We start from the raw sequence: 19,595 nt of genomic DNA on the forward strand, positions 1-19,595 counted from the left end.
TGTATGGGGGAATTTGGACATATGGTTACCATTGGGAAGACTGGTTAGGAGCAGGAGAATATGGGTTGTATATGGGCCAGCGTGGACTGGCAGGCATAGCATGAGTGTGAAGTAGATGGGTTGGAAGCAGCTATGAGATGGGGTTGGGGAGGAAGAGAAAACACCTCTAGCATTTCTTTTACCAATGTCCTCCCTGCGTGTGCACCACCTGTTGTGCTATTCATTTAACAACAGCCCGTCATGCTTTAATTTCCTTTATATGGACTTGGTAATTTGTGCAGACGAGCACCCTCAATTAGTTGGCTCCTATGATCCTTCCTTGTGGAAACTCTCCTGGAAGCCAAACGGGAAGTCAAAGTTACCCTCCCAACATCCAAGCTGAGGGCTAGGGCCTGCCTCAACTTCCCTTGTGGGAGTTTCATGAGAGTTCTGCTGTGAGAGATAAGTGAGGTTATGCTTAAAGAATTCTCTCTCCTCAGTCTAGGAGGAAGGCATCCGAGACTGTGTATCCTGAAGCAGAACTGAGGGACTTCCTTATTGTAATCTTGAAAAATCTTTCAACCACTTCCATGGTTGAACTGCTCGTGTAGTTGTAAAATGTGACTTAAGGCCTGATCCTCAAAGGACACCTGGCTTGCAACATTTCATTTAGATTGGTTTTAGCCAGTCTAAATGAAATGTTTTTCAACATGCAGTGCACAGAGGCTTTTGGCCATGCACCAAAGCAGTGACCAAAAACCTTATGCTAATGAGCTCACTTGTATTAAAACGAGCTCATTAGCAATTTCATACAATGCTCAAAATAGCATTGCACAGAAACTCCATGTCCTAATGACTAAAACTTACTGACAGCTAAACCACATAAAGCTAAATCTACTGCTAGGTTTAGCTGTTAGGGCAGTGTGACCAACACACTCTGATTTAAAGACTCCCTGGTAGTTCAGCAGACCCCGGTCCCCCTCTTAACCTTTTAAATTCTCTGGCAGTCCAGCAGAACCCCCCCCCCAACCTCCCCCCCCCAGAACCAACAAATTGAGGGTGGTCCAGTGGACCCCCTCTCGAGCCCCCACCCACAAACCAAAATCCTCCATGGAGTTCCCTTATATGGTGCTTGACTAAGGATGCACTGGGCAGGGGCTAGGTGCTGCCCTTTTGAAAATGGCAGGCCCAAGGGCAGGAGGGAGTAGGTGTTGCTCCTGTCCTCCTGTCTCCAACTATCGAAGGTTCTTCCTTCCCTTACCTTCTTCCACATCGCGACACCAAGGAGATTCTCCATAGGCCTGCTACGGGGCTTCTCCTCCTCTGCTGACTCCTGCCTTCTGATGCAACGTCCTGTTAGTATGCCTTATCTGTATTAAGCAGCATGGCAGAGATATCTATGACATCATCTCTCATTTCCTTCAGAAGATTTGTGTTGGTGCAGTGTTTTGGGAACCTTTGGGCAGAGCAAGGCAGAACTATTAGTGACATTATCTCTCCACTCCTTCATAAGATCTACACTGTGTGGCCATATATGTGTGTGCAAGAAGGCACCTTTGGGAACGCACCTTTGTGGCTCAAGCTGTGGGTGAATTTTAATTTACTTATTTGCTCTGGTTGACATTATATTATATAGAAAAATTGAAAGTCAAGTCCTGCAATCTTCCAGCTTTCTCTGCAGTCAAAGTCAGACATTTAATACCCGGCACACTGGGAACACTATAGGGGGCCTCAATTGAAGGTGCCTCTCTGAGTTCTAGTTTCCACGGGTTTATCCCTGATATCTATAATACTTGAAACTGAAGTTGGGATAAATACTAGTGCCAGAAATGGTATTCAAAGCTGACAAGTCAGAGAAATCTCTGTAAACCTGGAAGATATTCTGGCACAATTTAACAAATTGAAGAGTAGCAAATCACCTGGACTAGATGGTATTCATTCTAGATTACTAATAGAATTGAAAAATGATCTTAGACGGTGGCCAATGTAACCTCAATTTTTAAAAAAGGTTCCACAGGTGATCCAGAAAATGTATAGTACTGTTTTGGAATCTTGCCAGGCACTTGTAGCCTGGATTGGCCACTGTTGGAAACAGGATCCAGTATGGCAATGCTCCCAAAAGCTAAGATTACCCCAAGCAGTTCACTTAACATTTATTGAGATTTCTTAAGTGGAGGACACTTTATCGGAAATGTCCCTAAAAAACAGTAACACAGCTTGAATTTTTCTCCGAGACTGTAATTGGGAGAATTGGACATTTTACCTTGATGGAATTCAAATATTTCCCTTACAGGCAGCTATTAGGGATGATCTGAGTTTATATTCTGAACAGGAATTATTGGAGAATATTTTCCTGTAACCCATTACAGAGATTCTAAGAATGCATTTTATGGAAATTCTTTTAGATTACCTCGTGGAGCAGGAAATCATAAAGTGACAATTGCAGGGGATTCTCAAGATAAAATCTCACAATGTTATACTCTTTTGGTGATCTTTACTATGCAGAATAATTAACTATGTAACTTTTGTAAGTCTATGTGCTTTGAAAATGAGCACCGTTATCATTCTGAAAGCACACTTTTCTAATAAGAATGTTTTTTTTTTCTGGTATGTCCTTACAGGTGTTTCCAGATGTCGCATGAGCAACACAGTCAAGGAGGGATGTTTTCTTAGCTCTGAAGTCTTGAATGTAAGCATTAGGAGCTTCTTTTTTACTAAAGTTCCCATGCATTGGAGAACGTATTTCTTTTGATTCTCTTCACCTGGAATCATTTTTGTCAGGTAAAGAAACTTTAGAGTCACAGCTTAGTGTATAGAATCTATGGCTCTAGTACCTGTGTTCTCTACTGTTATTTGAGTGGAAGTGAGGGTGGGGGGGGGGGGGGGGGGGGGGGGTTGGGGGGAATGGGATGGGGGATTGGCTGGATACATATTGAGAATGTAATATAGCCTCAGTTTAACTGATGTAATATATGCATCTGAAGATGTTTGCATATCTTATAACCTGAATTATCTAATGATCAAGAACATTTTGAATTCTTGATATGCTAGTTGGGGTTTTATACTATATGGTTGGTCATTAAGGAATCTTGATTTTGAGCTGTGTTAATACAATTTCTTCATATGATGTGTGTGAATCTGTTTAATGCGCTCTTAATAAAGACAAAAAAAAGTCTTCATGACATATGGACATTTTTCTTGCCAAAACGTCTAAATTACGATTTTCAAAAAGACAGAATTGGTACATTTTTTTTTTTTTTTAAGTTCATCCAAAAAGCAAGGTGGGACTTGGGTAGGCTTACAATCTGGATATTTTTCACCGATAACAGAACAGAAAAAAAAAAGGTTCAGGGCAAAAAAAGAAGTATGTTTTTATCTAGACCTGGTTCAGACACAACTAAGTCAGAAAAGGTGCCCTAACTGACCACTGTAGGGATTAAGGCATGACTCCATCTTAATCCCCCCAGTGGTCACTGAACCCCCCCCCCCCCCCCCCCCCAAAAAAAGACGTGACAATAACAGGCTCTATGGCAGCTCCAGATATTACGCCCATCCTAAGAAAGCAGCAACCAAGCGAATGGAGTAGTGAACAGCAGGACCCAGGTTCAATATCCACTTTAACTCTCATCTCAGTACAAATACGTGAGCCTTCCTGGAACACAAAAATACCTCCTAAATATATAAGTGACCTGCAAACCTTTAGGTACAATAGGTCTTCTCTGTGCCTGGATGACTCACCATACAATATGAAGGAGATTAGGTGAGATTTGTACCTGGGTCCCTTTATGTGAAATCTACTGCACAACAAAACAATGCAACAAGATGGTGGCTGCAGCCAGAAGAGGGATATAACCAGCAGAAGAAAGAAGGTATTGATGCCCCTGTACAAGTTGTCGGTGAGGCAAACTCTTGCTGCTCCTGTGTGCCGGGTCCCGTGTTCTCTCATTAATGCAATCACCCAGTTCCTGACACACCGGAGCAAGAGAGAGGCAGACCCCGGCGCTGGGTCACCCTGGGAAGTCGGGCCCAGGGACTCATGCCCCCTCACCCCACCCCTCTCGGCAGCCCTGTGCTGGGCAGACTTCTACACCCTGAAAATGGCAAGGACAAATATTCTCCATCCCAATGTAGCCTAGATTTATGCTCTAGTCTTATATTAAAATCTTATCTGTTATCAAATGGTCTAGTCCTGAGGAGAAGGCCTCCATAATTCTAACTCCTATTCCTAAAAAACTTAAAAATCTCTAGGAGCAATGTTACAAATTATAGACCAGTGGCCTCTATTTCCCTTTTAACTAAAGTGATGGAGGGCATAGTTGCATCACAACTCATGAACTATTTAACCTCCTTTATAATTCTTAATCTGGTTTCCGACCATGTTATAGTACTGAAACAGTACTAACAACTATAATATCTAATATCAAGAAGGCAATTAGCCTGGGAAAAAAGGATTCTAGTGCCTTCAATGTGGTGGATCATGACATTTTACTCAATATTCTGAATCACTTTGGATTAGGAGGTGCAGTACTACAATGGTTCAGAGGATTCCTTAAAAGCAGATCTTATCGGGTGAAAATGACTGCAGGGTTAGCTAGGCATTTTGTGACAGTACTTTTAGCAGATTTGCTAAATTATTATCTCAGGGCAAGTTTCAAAAAAACGGGTGATTATGATAAAGAACTTCTGTAGTGGAACATGTTGCCAACCTTATAGCTATGAACAGCAACAGCACATCCCGAACTTTGTAACAGGGGCGTAAGCCAGACACCCAAATTTGGATGGGCCTGGGCCCAAGATGGGTGGGCAGAAGAACCCACCCAGTCCCGCAGGTGATTTGGTCTCTCCTCTCGCCCGCATGCCATATGGTCTCTCAAACATCCCCCCTCTCCCGCATACCTTTTAAATAGCAGATTTTCACCAGCAGCGAGAAGCAATTAATAAGCACTGTTCATGTTGGCCCCATAGCCTTCCCACTGAAGCAACTTCCTGTTTCCGCATAGGCGGGAATACATCAGAGCAGTGGCGTAGCTACGTGGGGCCTGAGGGGGCCGGGGCCCCCGCAGATTCACCCCAGGACCCCCCTCCCGGCGAACCCGCCCCCGCCTACCTTTACTTTTGCTGGCGGGGGATCCCACTCCCCGCCAGCCGACGTCTTCTCAGTCCTTCCTGCTCTTCAATTTGTTTGCTGACGTCCTGCACGTAATTGTACGTGCAGGACGTCAGACTGAGAGAGTTCTCTGAGTCTGACGTCCTGCACGTACAACGTGCAGGACTTCAGCAAACAAATTGAAGAGCAGGAAGCGACTAAGAAGAAGACGTCGGCTGGCGGGGAGTGGGATCCCCCGCCAGCAAAAGTAAAGGTAGGCTGCAGCGACGGCGGGTTCGCGGGGGGGGGGGGGCCCGCAATGTCGGCGGTGGGGGGGCGGCGCCGGGGGGAGGGCTAAAATGTGCCCCCTCCCCCGGGCTCTGGACCCCTCTCCCACGGAAGGCTGGCTACGCCCCTGCATCAGAGGAAAGGCGGTGGGGCTGTTGTGTCAGTCGCTGCGAGTGAAGATCTGCTATTTACAAGGTATGCAGGAGGGACAGTTGTTGGGAGTTTTCAGCTAGTGGGGCTTGGCAATCCCTGCCAACCACATCATAGATGTGCTGCTACTGGGTGGGCCTGAGCCCAAAGTGGGTGGGCCTGGGCCCACCCTGGCCCACCCTTGGCTATGCCACTGCTTTGTAATACATTTTTCTTCTGCCAAAAGTGGGCATGTAGGGTTTTAAAAAAAAAAAAATAGAGGTCATTATCAGAGGATTACTTTAAGAATGAAAGAAAGAAAAACCTCATAAAAGTAAAAATGATTCTTATAAATAATTTGGCTGCTGGAAAGCAAATGCGTCTCAAGAGAAAGAAAAACTTACCTCTGTAAAATGCGCAGTATTTCCAAGCTATACCTGAGAATTAATATTAGCCAAGGAGCAAAATCTGAACTGTCTACTATTCTGATTACCATGTCATATATCTGCACTGCACACGCACAGCATTCAGTTGGTCCATACAGGCAGTGATGTCACCAGCAACATCAGCCACACATCCAGACTGGGTACAGAAAGGCCTTTTGCAACATTTTAGTGAACACAGAAACTACTTCAAGCTTTAAAAAATTTTAAAAAACGCTATGTCCCACTTTTCAGCGGGTGGATGTTGAAACTCATGGCATGAACATCGTAAGCTCTGCCCCACCTGGGCATGATACCGTTTAAAGGGCTGGTAGAGATTGTAAGTTACAGAAATACTTCTGGATATGGAAGCAATCAGAAGGATTTACATGCAAATGCTTTATACATTTTGGCAGCATACGAAAGTTTTTTTTTCTCTTTAATCATCAGTCAAAAGCTTAGCAGTTTCCCAGCTTTCAGACGAAAATTCACTGTCCTACTCAGGAATCAGGAACATTGCCAAGTCTGTGCCGTCTCTAGCTTAGTTTTGGTGGAGGATACTGGGTTCTGTGCATAGTGGATCATTGCCCATTCCATTCCCTCCCTTATTACCACCAGAACCCCAACCAGACAAGGTCCTTTTGTGGTTTCCCTATTGTTCATCACTCTTGGACCATTCGCTTCAGGTGGGTTGAGGAGGGTCAGCAAGTGATCTCCTCCACTGTCCCTAGGGCAGAATGCAGTGGCACATTCACAGTGTGGTCGGTGGCTTCAGCGTGGTTTGGCACGGTGTTGCAAGGACCCTGAGAAACAAAAACAGAAGCGTTACTGGTGTGCGTCATCAGCATCAGGAGAAGCAATCAGAAAGGACATCTCCTGCTGACATGGAACCACTCTCATGCTAAGAGACTAGTTCTCTGGCAGCAGAATATGATATCCTAATAATTCTCAGGCTGCTGTTTGGGGGGGGGGGGGGGGGAGGCACCATTCTGTACCTTAGGAAAAAAAAGTGTAGAAAAAACCAGGCCAGCAAATCAGGCAGGGATCTGGATTACTCCGGCCTGATCCAATGGCTGCAGTTGGGGTGCTTCTCACCCTGTGTCCTCTGATTCTGCATTCTGTATTTGACGTATTTGCCTGACCTAAGGCCAACAATGACATCTTTCAGTTTTCTCCTGAAAACAATGGGATAGTGCAAGCATAGATTCACACACAGTATTCAGGTGCTTACTGCAGTTTTCTTACCAGATTTTCATTGTGGCTTTCTTCATCATTTTCTTTCCCAAGTAGATCTAATAATTTTTCCTTTATCAGCTGTAAGATAAGAACAATATCTTCCAGTTAACTGCTGTTGTCTTGCTGTCTTTCTGTATACTTATATTTATGCACTATTATATGATAAGTGATACAGAGGTCACCTTACAGGTCAACAATACCTCAATTTTCTTTCTTGAGTGGTCTGTCACCTTCATAAGAACAGTTGGTCCATCTAACCCAGTATGCTGTTTCCAACAGTGGCCAAGCCACGTCACAGAAACCCAAATAGTGGCAACATTCTATGCTACCAATCCCAGGGCAAGTAGTAGCTTCCCCATGTCTATCTCAACAGTACACAATGGACTTTTCCTCCAGGAACTTGTTCAAACCTTTTTAAAACCCAGATAACGCTAACTGTCATTATTACATCCTCCGGCAACGAGTTCCAGACCTCGTTGAGTAAAAAAATAATATTTCTTCCTATTTGTTTTAAAAGTATTTCCACGTAACTTCCTTGTACTTTTGGAATGAGTAAAAAACTGATTCACTTCTACTCATTCTACACCAGTCAGGTGTTTGTAGACCTCAATCATATCTCCCCTCATCCATCTCTCTTTTCCAAGCTGAAGAGCCCTAATCTCTTTAGTCTTTCCTTTTATGAGCTCCATCCCCTTTATCATTTGGTCGCTCTTCTTTGAATCTTTTCTAATTCTGCTATATCTTTTTTGATATACAGCAACCAGAACTGGAAACCTAACCAGATAGTGGCAATATTCAGTCTGCTAGCCAGATAACTTAGGACAGCTTTCTATCCATCTTAAGTTATCCAGATTGAAGACTGAACATTGCCACTATCCAGGTATGTTCTAGTGCTGACCACATTATCTATCGGATATTCAGCGCTAGCCACTATCCCTCTAATTCTATAAGCTTGCGCGTACAACTTTATACTTGCCCCTGAATTCTATAAATGGTGCTTTAAACTGCACACACAATTTTGGGTGCATGCCCAATTTGCATGTGCAATTTAAATGAATAGCAAGCCAATCAAACACCGATAATTGGGCCCTAATAAATTATCAGTGCTTATTGGCTTCAATTAAAGATAACATGTGTAAATTTAGGTGTCGAGATCCGCATATAAAAATTACACAGAGGGTCCAAAAAGAGAGCACAGACATAGAAACATGACGGCATATAAAGGCCATATGACCCATCCAGTCTGCCCATCCTCTGTAACCCCTAATTCTACCTGTTCCTAAGCGATCCCACATGCTTATCCCATGCCTTTTTAAACTCTGGAACAGTCCTCGACTCCACCACCTCCACCAGGAGGCCATTCCACACCTCCACCACCCTTTCTGTGAAATAATACTTCCTCGGGTTGCTCCTAAGCCTATTCCCTCTTAACTTTGTCATATGCCCCCTCATTCCAGAGCTCTCCTTCATTTGGAAAAGGTTCTCTTCCTGTACATAAATGCCTTTGAGATATTTAAACGTTTCTATCATGTCTCCTCTCTCCCTCCTTTCTTCCAGCGTATACATGTTGAGGTTTATAAGCCTGTCCCTATAATTTTTGCATTCAAGACCATGTACTAATTTCGTAGCCGCCCTCTGGACCGACACCATCCTGTTTATATGTTTCCGTAGGTGCGGTCTCCAGAACTGCACGCAGTACTCCAAATGAGGCCTCACCAAAGGCATGGGAGGGTTATGGGCAGATCAGAGGCATTCCTTTAATTTATGCATGTAGTTATAGAATAAAGGCAATTTGCACCTAATTTACGTGCAGTGTTTGGTTGGTGTAAATGGTCACATCTAAAAGTAGTCACAGCTCCCGGTGCTGTGCTGTTCTACAAACGGCGCCTAACTTTGACTGCCATTTATAGAATAGTGCTTAGTGTTTTTTTTTCAGTGCCGATTTTTTAGGCGTGCGAAGCAGTGAGGGACAGTGCAAGTATCCCTGATTGGGAATTGCAGTTCAGCCCCCTGACAGCAGAGGGTGCTAAACCTGCTGGTCAAAGGCTGAACCGCAGAACTGACAGAGACAGCGGGAGAATGTGCATTGTACGAAGGGTAGGCTGCCTGGACAGGAGGGTGTGGCTCCACAATGTACAGAAGACAGTTAAAATGCCCATAGAGGAACAGCAGGAGCTCTAGAGTGTGACTGCATTGAGTGGAACTGACTGCTGTGACCTGGCTAAGGAGGTATTTAATAAGTACATTATGCAAGTGTGCTGAAGTGTATTGGAAACCCTGATACTGCTTAGTCAACTGCACAAGAGTGCCGAAGAGTTGAGAAAGAAGTATACAGTAGTATAAGAGACCTGAATACAAAGGCTCCGGGTTATAGGAAAGAGAAGCCTGTGGTACAAGGAAGGGTGGGGAACTGAGAGAAAATTTGGACTCAACCTGCTAGGCAGAGGCCTATGCAACTGAATTTACCTAAGAGAGAAACTGCTTTACTTTATAATTCCGCTTCTGTGATGTAACAAGCTGAGGAACTTGTACAATAGAAGAAGGAGAAAAGTTTAAAATACAGCGAGAGTGCTGGACAACCTGGAGTGGCATAGTGGTTTGCCAAGGAATACAGAGTCAGTTCACAATGGGAGTTTGGGAACAAGAATGGCAGGAAGCCTGGCTAGTATTGCAACAGTGGAAAACTACAGGTCACTGAGTTAGTAGAGAATTTTAAGCACGCTAACCTGATGTTAGATGCTTAAAGCCAAGAATTAAGCCAGAGTATAAAGGTTCTAGCCCAACATAAAAAGGAGTTGGAGCCAGAATTAAAAAGGATGAGTCAGGCACGAAGAGCCTTAGACTGATTTGGAGAGGGCTCCTCCCAAAGCTGCTGCATCTTTTGTTCCCCTGAAGACGCTGCTTTGCTGGCGAAACATGGCCCATGTAGAGAACTTGAGAGGCTTTTTTTGATTTTTTTGCTTTTTTGTTTTAATTTTGTGATGTGAAACAAGCTACACTAGAAAAGTATTGCATTGACCAGGAAGCAAGATTGGATACTGTATGCACGTCAAACAATTGGACTGAAATCTACTGCTCAAGCTAAGTAATAGTATAATATGTACATATAACTGCTGCACTTAAAAGCAAGACCTTACTTAGTTTTTTATTAGGAGGAAGCAGGGCGTGCTATGATGTATACAAGGTGTTTTACATCTCAATTCCTGAGTCTCTGTATATACACCAAAAAAACTGAGCACACAATAATTATATAATTTATTTATATTTTTGTACATGATTTTGATTGTATTGGATTTAATATGGTTTCTGGTTTTGCATACATAAATTAAAATTCAATGCAATTAGGGAGTAGATGCACTTCAATGCACTTAGGGAGTAGAAATCCAAAGGAGACATATGTGCTATGAGGTGAAAGGCTGTTGTGCACAGACAGGGAGAGGGATCTTGGGGTGATAGTATCTGAGGATAAGCACATAAGCACTGCCACGCTGGGAAAAGACCAAAGGTCCATCAAGCCCAGCACTCCGTCTCCGACAGCGGCCAATCCAGGCCCCAAGAACCTGACAAAAAACCCAAAATTGAATAACGATCAATGGACTTTTCCTTCAGAAATCTGTCCAGACCCCCTTTAAACTCAGCAAGGCCAGCTGCCGTCACTACCTTCTCTGGCAATGAGTTCCAGAGTCTAACTACGTGCTGAGTAAAGAAAACTTTCTCCGATTTGTTTTAAACCTACCACATTCTAATTTTATCTTGTGTCCCCTGGATCTATTATTGTTAGAAAGCGTAAACAAACACTTCACATCTGTCAGCTCTATCCCGCTCATTATTTTGTAAACCTCTATCCTATCACCTCTCAGCAGTCGCCTTCTCTCCAGGCTAAAGAGTCCTAGCTGTCTTAACCTCTCCTCATAGGGTAGTCGTCCCATCCCTTTTACAATTTTTGTCGCCCTTCACTGCACCTTCTCCAATTCCTTTATATCTTTTTTGAGATGAGGCGACCAGAACTGAACACAATACTCCAGGTGCGGTCGCACCATGGAGCGCTATAACGGCATTATAACACCCTCATGCTTGGTTTCCATCCCTTCTCTAATAATACTCAACATTCTGTTCACCTTCTTAGCTGCCGCAGCACATTGAGCTGAAGATTTCAACGTCCTATCTACGATGACTCCCAGATCCCTCTCGGTCCGTAACTCCTAACGCGGAACCTTGCATAACATAGCTGTAATTTGGGTTCCTCCTTCCCACATGCATCACTTTGCACTTGTCAACGTTGAACTTCATCTGCCATTTGGACGCCCAATCCCCCAGTCTCACGAGGTCTTCTTGTAATTTTTCACACTCCTCCTGCGACGAGACGACCCTGGATAATTTTGTGTCATCTGCGAATTTAATTACCTCACTAGTTACTCCCATCTCGAGGTCATTTATAAATATGTTAAAAAGCAGGGGTCCCAGCATAGACCCCTGAGGGACCCCACTAACCACCCTTCTCCATCGAGAATAATGGCCATTTAAGCCTACACTCTGCTTCCTATCCTTTAACCAGCTCTTAATCCATAATAATATAATGCCTCCGATCCCATGACTCTCCAGTTTCCTTTGGAGTCTTTCATGCGGCACTTTGTCAAACGCCTTCTGAAAATCTCGATATACAATATCCACCGGCTCCCCTTTGTCCACATGTTTGTTCACCCCCTCGAAAAAATGCAGTAGATTTGTGAGGCAAGACTTCCCTTCACTAAAACCGTGCTGACTTTGTCTCAGTAGCCCATGCTTTTGTATATGCTCTGTAATTTTATTCTTAATAATAGCCTCCACCATTTTTCCCGGCACCGACGTCAGACTCACCGGTCTATAATTTCCCGGATCGCCTCTGGAACCCTTTTTAAAAATCGGCGTTACATTGGCCACCCTCCAATCTTCCGGTACCACACCTGTTTTTAGGGATAAATTGCATATTACTAACAATAGCTCCACAAGTTCATTTTTCAGCTCTATTAATACTCTGGGATGAATACCATCCGGTCCCGGTGATTTACTACTTTTCAGTTTGCAGAACTGCCCCATTACATCCTCAAAGTTTACAGTGAAATCATTTAGTATTTCTGACTCGTCCGCTTCAAATACCTTTTCCGGCACCCCTCCCAAATCCTCCTCGGTGAAGACCGAAGCAAAGAATTCATTCAATTTCTCCGCTACGGCTTTGTCTTCCCTGATCGCCCCTTTAACACCACAGTCGTCCAGCGGCCCTACCGATTCTTTAGTCGGCTTCCTGCTTTTAATATACCTAAAAAAAATTTTTTGCTATGTGTTTTCGCTTCTAACGCTAACTTTTTTTCAAAGTCCTTCTTAGCCTTTCTTATCTCCTTTTTGCATTCGGTTTGACATTCCTTATGTTTTATCTTATTGTCTTCAGTCTGTTCCCTTCTTCATTTTCTGAAGGATTGTTTTTTGACTCTAATAGCTTCCTTTACCTTACCATTTAGCCACACCGGCTGACGTTTGGTCTTTTTTCCTCTTTTTCTAATAAGCGGATCTGAAGGTGACAAAACAGTGTGACAAGGTGGTGGCCATAGCCAGAAGGATGCTAGGCTGTATAGAGAGATGTGTAACCAGCAGAAGAAAGGAGGTGTTGATGCCCCTGTACAAGTCATTGGTGAGGACCCACCTGGAGTATTGTGTTCAGTTTTGGAGGCCGTATCTTGCTAAAGATGTAAGAGCCGTAGTCAGCCTACAGTTCCCTAATCTGGCCACACAGCACTTTACAGCTAACAGACCACACTGGAGACATACTTATAAACAGGACACTGTCTGCAGAGATAAAATTCTGAGCAGATATTTCAATTTAATCAGGAATATCTGATAGGCTGGGCTGAATACTCAAGTTCTGCTCCCTCTGCACATAGATGTCCATTAGATGGGAATCCTCCAGTATTTCCTTTAAAGAACACAATTTAGAATGATCAAAAAATCTCAATTACAATGCATAGTTTCCTCTAGAATATTCATACTTGTTTTCTTTTTGGTTCCACTGCAATTTTAACAAATAGCAGTGCAAGTGAATCAGTGCACTCAAACATTATCAGCTCTCCTTCCATATCCATACTATTGCCACAAATTCTACCAGTCACGGTTTTTCCGATTCCTTGCACGACAATCAGATTGCTGGGTTGCCAGACAAAAGCAACATCTACCCCAGTCATCATCAAGGAATAAGAATGAAAGCTTTTCCTGCCATGACTCTAATACCGACCGGTCCTAGCCACTCCTAACCCGTGGCTGTCTTTACATCTTAATACTTTTTACAGTAATTTCCTTTAAACAACCAGAACCAATCCATTGTCCTATTTGAGTGAATGCGGGTGTGTGCCCATTAACAACAGCTAGAGAGAAAAGTCCGAAGGAGCGGCACCAAAACTGTTTGCCTAAGACCCTATCAGGGCAGGACAAATACCCGGCTCTTTTACTTCAACCTCTAGGAGGCCAAAGGAAAGAAATCCACACACATCACTATAAAAAAATACAGATCAGCCTTTGGGAGAGAGCATGGAGGGTCTCACATAATGGCAGTGAGGCCACCCAGAACTGTTTAAAAATCCCTCAGGTACTCTGCTCTTTTATTAAGAATGCATTACGTCATAAATTAACTGGTTACATCACAAATCATGGGACACAAATTTTGAAAACAAAAAGGCACTGGCTAGATTATATTAAACTTCTATCAGCATTTTAAAGAGCAAAGGTCAGATAGCTGCTAGCTATTTTGGTAAAGATCATTAACATTTATAGGAATACGGAACTAACATATATTACATCTACATGCTCAGACATCTGCATATTTCTCTCTTACTTCCCTATTCCCTTCAAAACAAGCGTGTTCTTAATGCCACTTCCTATCATCTGAACAAAACATTCATTAATTAAGCTTGCTGAAACTGTTAATTCAGCAAGTGTCAGCAATCTGTAACTAGGTTAAATGCATCTGTCCTGTTCTGTCTTAAAATTATCTCAGTTTCATCTAATAAGTATGTATTCTATGACCCTTCACAGCTATCATCTTTCTTGGCTGCAAAAGGGCATGGGAGTAATTAGATCTAGGTTAAAAGAATAAGGGTATCTTTAATGAGTAACCGAACTAGTGTGATTTTCCTTAAATTAATGTTTCCTTTATTTTCCTATCGTAAATTTTGAATCTCCGCAATGTGGACTTTAATTAACTTGCTGTATGTATTTGTGTTAAAATAATTTATTTTCCTTGTTTGAGAATGTACAGCATAGTTATTTTCTTGACAAGTAATTATTCTTGTTTAATGATATATGTAAATGAATAAATAAATAATTTAAAAAAATTCTCAGTTTCACATTTTTAATGCTTAATTCTTGATATTCCCTTCTGAGCTGGGGTGCTATCGTTTTCATGATACATCCTTAATATCATCAGAAACAGTCCAGAGGATGGTGTCAAGAATGATATGGGGCTCGTGCCAAAAGACATATGAGAAGAGACTGGAAGATCTGAATATGTATACCATAGAGAAGAGGGACAGGGGAGATATGAACGGTATTAATATAGAAACAAATATTTTCCAGAGAAGGGAATTTAGTAAAAGTAGAGGATAAGAATGAGAGCATTTCCTGCCATGACCCTATTGCTGACCGGTCCCAGCCACTCCTAACCTGTGACTGTCTTTACATCTTAATATTGAGGTTGCGGGGTAGTAGACTTAGGAGTAATGTCATAAAATTCTTTTTCATGGAGAGGGTGGTGAATGCCTGGCATGATCTCCCGACAGAGGTGGTGGAAAAAAAAACTGTGACGGAATTCAAAAAGGCATGGGAAGAACACAGAGGATCTTAAAGGGTTGCTTAAGCGTTTGCATGTCAATTTAGATGTCAACTCTGGCTGCATCAACTAAGGCCGGTGCTGGGCTAGCTTGTACGGTCCGAGTCCCACATATGGCGATCCAGTTTAGGGTGGGCTGGAGAGAGTTTCAACGGAAACTCTAGTGGTTTGAAATGTGAGGACAGTAACGGGCAGACTTTTATAGTCTGTGTCCTGCAAATGACAAGACGAATTTGGATAGGCTGGAGAGGACTTTGACGGCAACTCCAATAGTTGGAACATAAGGACAGAGCCGGGCAGACTTCTATAGACTAAGTCCCAGAAACACCAAAGAAAGACCATGATCATGTTCATTGTTGACTGAAATCTTGAATTCATAATGAATGTGACTGTTGGGCAGACTGGATGGACAACTCAGGTCTTTATCTGCTGTCACTTACTATTTATTTTATTTATTTATTGCATTTATATTGCATGTTCAATGTGGCTTACATAGTACAAGAGAGGCGATTACAAAATTTCAGTCATAAATGATCAGTAGTAGCATAGAATGCGTTTACATGACAGATAGGAAGATTAGGTGGCATTTGCGGGAGTGAGGAATGCATCGTAGTTTTTCATTTATGAGGTTGTTTCGTGTAATTTTTTTGTGGTTGAGAGGTTATGATGACATAGAAGGAAGGGACTTTCTGAAAAGGTGCGTTTTTAGGTTTTTCGAGAAGTTTAGGTAGTTGTTCATGAATTTCAGGTCTTTTGGCAACGAGTTCCAGAGTTGGGTGCCTATGAAGGAGCAGCTGGAGACTCTATAATAGTGTATGTAATTCATCTATTGTTGCTGACACTCAGAATTATGTATGATGTACATGGTTTTACCATGGTACCCAGTTTTGTGCTGCAACCAGAGAACTGATCACAGCCTGGTGTTACCTATGCACTATGGACATGTGTGTGCGTGGACATTTAGCAATTTTATCATTTTCACTAACGTCATTACTGGTAGCATTTGCTGCAAGCCTCAAAAAGAACATATCCAGTATCCAGTCACCCTGATGGACTACTTACAAAGTGCTAGAATGTTGCCTGCTGGACATGTTATAATTTATTTGATGTCGACCTTTACCATTCATGTGGTTAATATCATAGCATTATCATCTCCTTGGTACAAGTGACATGTCTCTCCCAATGAACTATGGACAGTCACTGAAATCTCCGCAAAAATTCCAACCTTACAATAACCTATGATATCATTTATGTTTATTTATTTATTTATTGCATTTGTATCCCACATTTTCCCACCTATTTGCAGGCTCAATGTGGCTTACAGAGTCCTGTTTATGGCTTTGTCATTCCAGGATGTCAGATACAATTAGTGATGTAAAAGTATTAGATAAGGGAAAGAAGAAAAGATTTAGGCGGATAGGTATAGAAAGTAGACTTTCATAACTGTGCTGTTAAGATCATTGCATTTGCATTACTTTATCATTGAACTTGTATATGTTATTACATAAGTACATAAGTACATAAGTAGTGCCATACTGGGAAAGACCAAAGGTCCATCTAGCCCAGCATCCTGTCACCGACAGTGGCCAATCCAGGTCAAGGGCACCTGGCACGCTCCCCAAACGTAAAAACATTCCAGACAAGTTATACCTAAAAATGCGGAATTTTTCCAAGTCCATTTAATAGCGGTCTATGGACTTGTCCTTTAGGAATCTATCTAACCCCTTTTTAAACTCCGTCAAGCTAACCGCCCGTACCACGTTCTCCGGCAACGAATTCCAGAGTCTAATTACACGTTGGGTGAAGAAAAATTTTCTCCGATTCGTTTTAAATTTACCACACTGTAGCTTCAACTCATGCCCTCTAGTCCTAGTATTTTTGGATAGCGTGAACAGTCGCTTCACATCCACCCGATCCATTCCACTCATTATTTTATACACTTCTATCATATCTCCCCTCAGCCGTCTCTTCTCCAAGCTGAAAAGCCCTAGCCTTCTCAGCCTCTCTTCATAGGAAAGTCGTCCCATCCCCACTATCATTTTCGTCGCCCTTCGCTGTACCTTTTCCAATTCTACTATATCTTTTTTGAAATACGGAGACCAGTACTGAACACAATACTCCAGGTGCGGTCGCACCATGGCATCTGCTCATAATCATGTTACTGTATATGTCTTGATGGGCAAAATGTACACACACTGTTGTCCGTTAGATAGTGTTCTAAGCCCTTTGGCTGCCTTGCCTAATCGTGAGGTGAAACCCACTTGCTAGCCCTCTGTTTTCAGTTCATGACCTACTATGGACCCAGTGTTTGTAAGTGTTGGAACTGCTTTATCCTTAGTGCTTGGGGTGTCAGGCAGCCTATAAGTTTTGGACTAGGGCTAATGTGCATTATACTAACCTATAAATGTATTCACTCTGCTGCTCCCCAGTATCTCTCCACACTCGTCCTTCCCTACACCCCTTCCCATGCACTCCGCTCCATGGATAAATCCTTCTTATCTGTTCTCTTCTCCACTACTGCCAACTCCAGACTTCGCGCCTTCTGTCTCGCTGCACCCTACGCCTGGAATAAACTTCCTGAGCCCCTACGTCTTGCCCCATCCTTGGCCACCTTTAAATCTAGACTGAAAGCCCACCTCTTTAACATTGCTTTTGACTCGTAACCACTTGCAACCACTCGCCTCCACCTACCCTCCTCTCTTCCTTCCCGTTCACATTAATTGATTTGATTTGCTTTATTTTTTGTCTATTAGATTGTAAGCTCTTTGAGCAGGGACTGTCTTTCTTCTATGTTTGTGCAGCGCTGCGTATGCCTTGCAGCGCTATAGAAATGCTAAATAGTAGTAGTAGTAGTAGTAATATTTGCCTTGACAGATACTTAAAACTCAGTACTTTACTATCAGTGTGGGTGATTCTGCATAAGTATTGTCTCTGATTACATTTGCTGCCATTATCTTTAATAAAACAACTGTTATATTTTACCTATTACCTAATGGAGTCCTATCATGTTACTGTATATGTCTTGGTAGCCGAAAAGTATGCACACTGTTAGTTAGATAGTGTTTTAAGCCCTTTAGCTTCTTTTAAAGCTAAAATTCTTATTTATTTGCAGAACTTTGTATACTGCTCTGATTAGCAAAGTTGAGTGGTGTACAGGCTAAAACAAAGAAAGGAACTCCATTAGGAAAGCATAACAATCACACCAACAGAACATAAATGGACGGAGGGGAAAAAGATAAGGGTGGGGATGTATATCAAAACTGCATAGAAAGCAGGATAGGTCAGCATTATTTAGCTGGTGTTTACAGTCAAATAGACTCTCCGAACGCCTGTTCAAAAAGTTTTTCGGTCTTAAAATTCTTAAAAGAAGTGTTGCTATGGATAGGAAGTGGGAGATTATTCCAAGTATGCGGGGACAAAAAGAAAAAAAGCACTGCATCGTGTAGATTCTTGATAGGCTAATCTTGGGCTAGGTAGAACCAGACGATGGTTTATAATTTGGACTGCTCTGAATTTGGATTGCATGAGGGGAATTTTGTGATTTAATCCCAGAATGTTAAATTACCAATATTTGTTATATTTGTGTTTAGTCCCCACATATGTACATACCAGCTTCCTTTTTATCCAGAAATGAAGATTGCATAAAAGCCCTGGCCCTGCACCCACCCCCAGTTCCACTTCCTTTTTGTCTACAAATTAAGCCTGAGTAAAAGGACCCCTAAAGTAAACAAATCTGTCCAAGTAACATAAAATTCTTGCTAGAAGCTGTAAATTCTAGCTTATCATTTCATGAACTATTTAATAGTAGTTTGAAATGCAGAAAACAGGATGAGAGATCTTACCTCATACATATAGTCAAACAGCTCCAAGATTGTAAGGATACTAGCACCAATAAACAACCCCATGTGACCTCCAATGTCACCTAAAAGTCAACACAAATTTTTGCTTTTACTTCTATGCTTAGAATACATATGATCATCATAGGTCTTAATGTATAAAGTGCTTTAAATAAAGCATAGTTTCCAGTCTGTTTTTGATTGTTGCAAATACACAAACACTTAACTTCAAAATGGACAAGTCATCTTTTTAAAGGTATGCGGATTCTCAGCAAGTAGCATCACTGAAAATCCATACTCAACTTGAAATAGATAACATTGGTTAGTTTACAACTGACAGGCATCTGATTTCCATGTATTAAAGGGGGTATGGTTTGGGCAGACTCTGAAATGTAGTCCACATTTTGCAATGGCAATGCATGTATACATAAAAAATAATTTCCCATTGGGATATACATATACTCCCAGTCACTCATAACCCCCAGATAACAGCTCATTTAGACCTGGGATTTCGAGGCATGAAAGAAGAGGGAATTGTACTTATATCAGTAGTGTTCAAACCAGCTGAAAATGCAAAACAAAAAGTGAGTTTTGGAGTTTGGTCGCTTAATTGGCTTCCCTCAGCCATGCAAACTTGAAAAATCTACAATTTACATCTGTAAACGGTAGCACATACAGATGCGGGGGGTGAAACGCTTACGAGTCATTTTTCAAACAGCCTCACAAAAGCTGCAGAATTGCAGCTAAAATGAAGCCACACAGCTTTA

General features: G+C 42.2%; 1 protein-coding gene across 1 annotated transcript in view; it reads right to left on the bottom strand.

Annotated features, from left to right (window-relative positions):
- Positions 1-6,169: 6,169 nt before the first annotated feature.
- Positions 6,170-19,595, bottom strand: part of LOC115481955 (acid-sensing ion channel 2-like) — a 263,330-nt gene continuing 249,904 nt past the window's right edge. Inside the window, 3 exon segments of the mRNA XM_030221447.1 lie at positions 6,170-6,707; positions 7,150-7,218; positions 18,835-18,914. Of these exon segments, the coding sequence (XP_030077307.1) occupies positions 6,606-6,707; positions 7,150-7,218; positions 18,835-18,914 (251 nt within the window). The 3' untranslated portion in view covers positions 6,170-6,605.

This window comes from Microcaecilia unicolor, chromosome 12 (assembly GCF_901765095.1).
Source record: "Microcaecilia unicolor chromosome 12, aMicUni1.1, whole genome shotgun sequence".
NCBI lineage: Eukaryota > Metazoa > Chordata > Amphibia > Gymnophiona > Siphonopidae > Microcaecilia > Microcaecilia unicolor.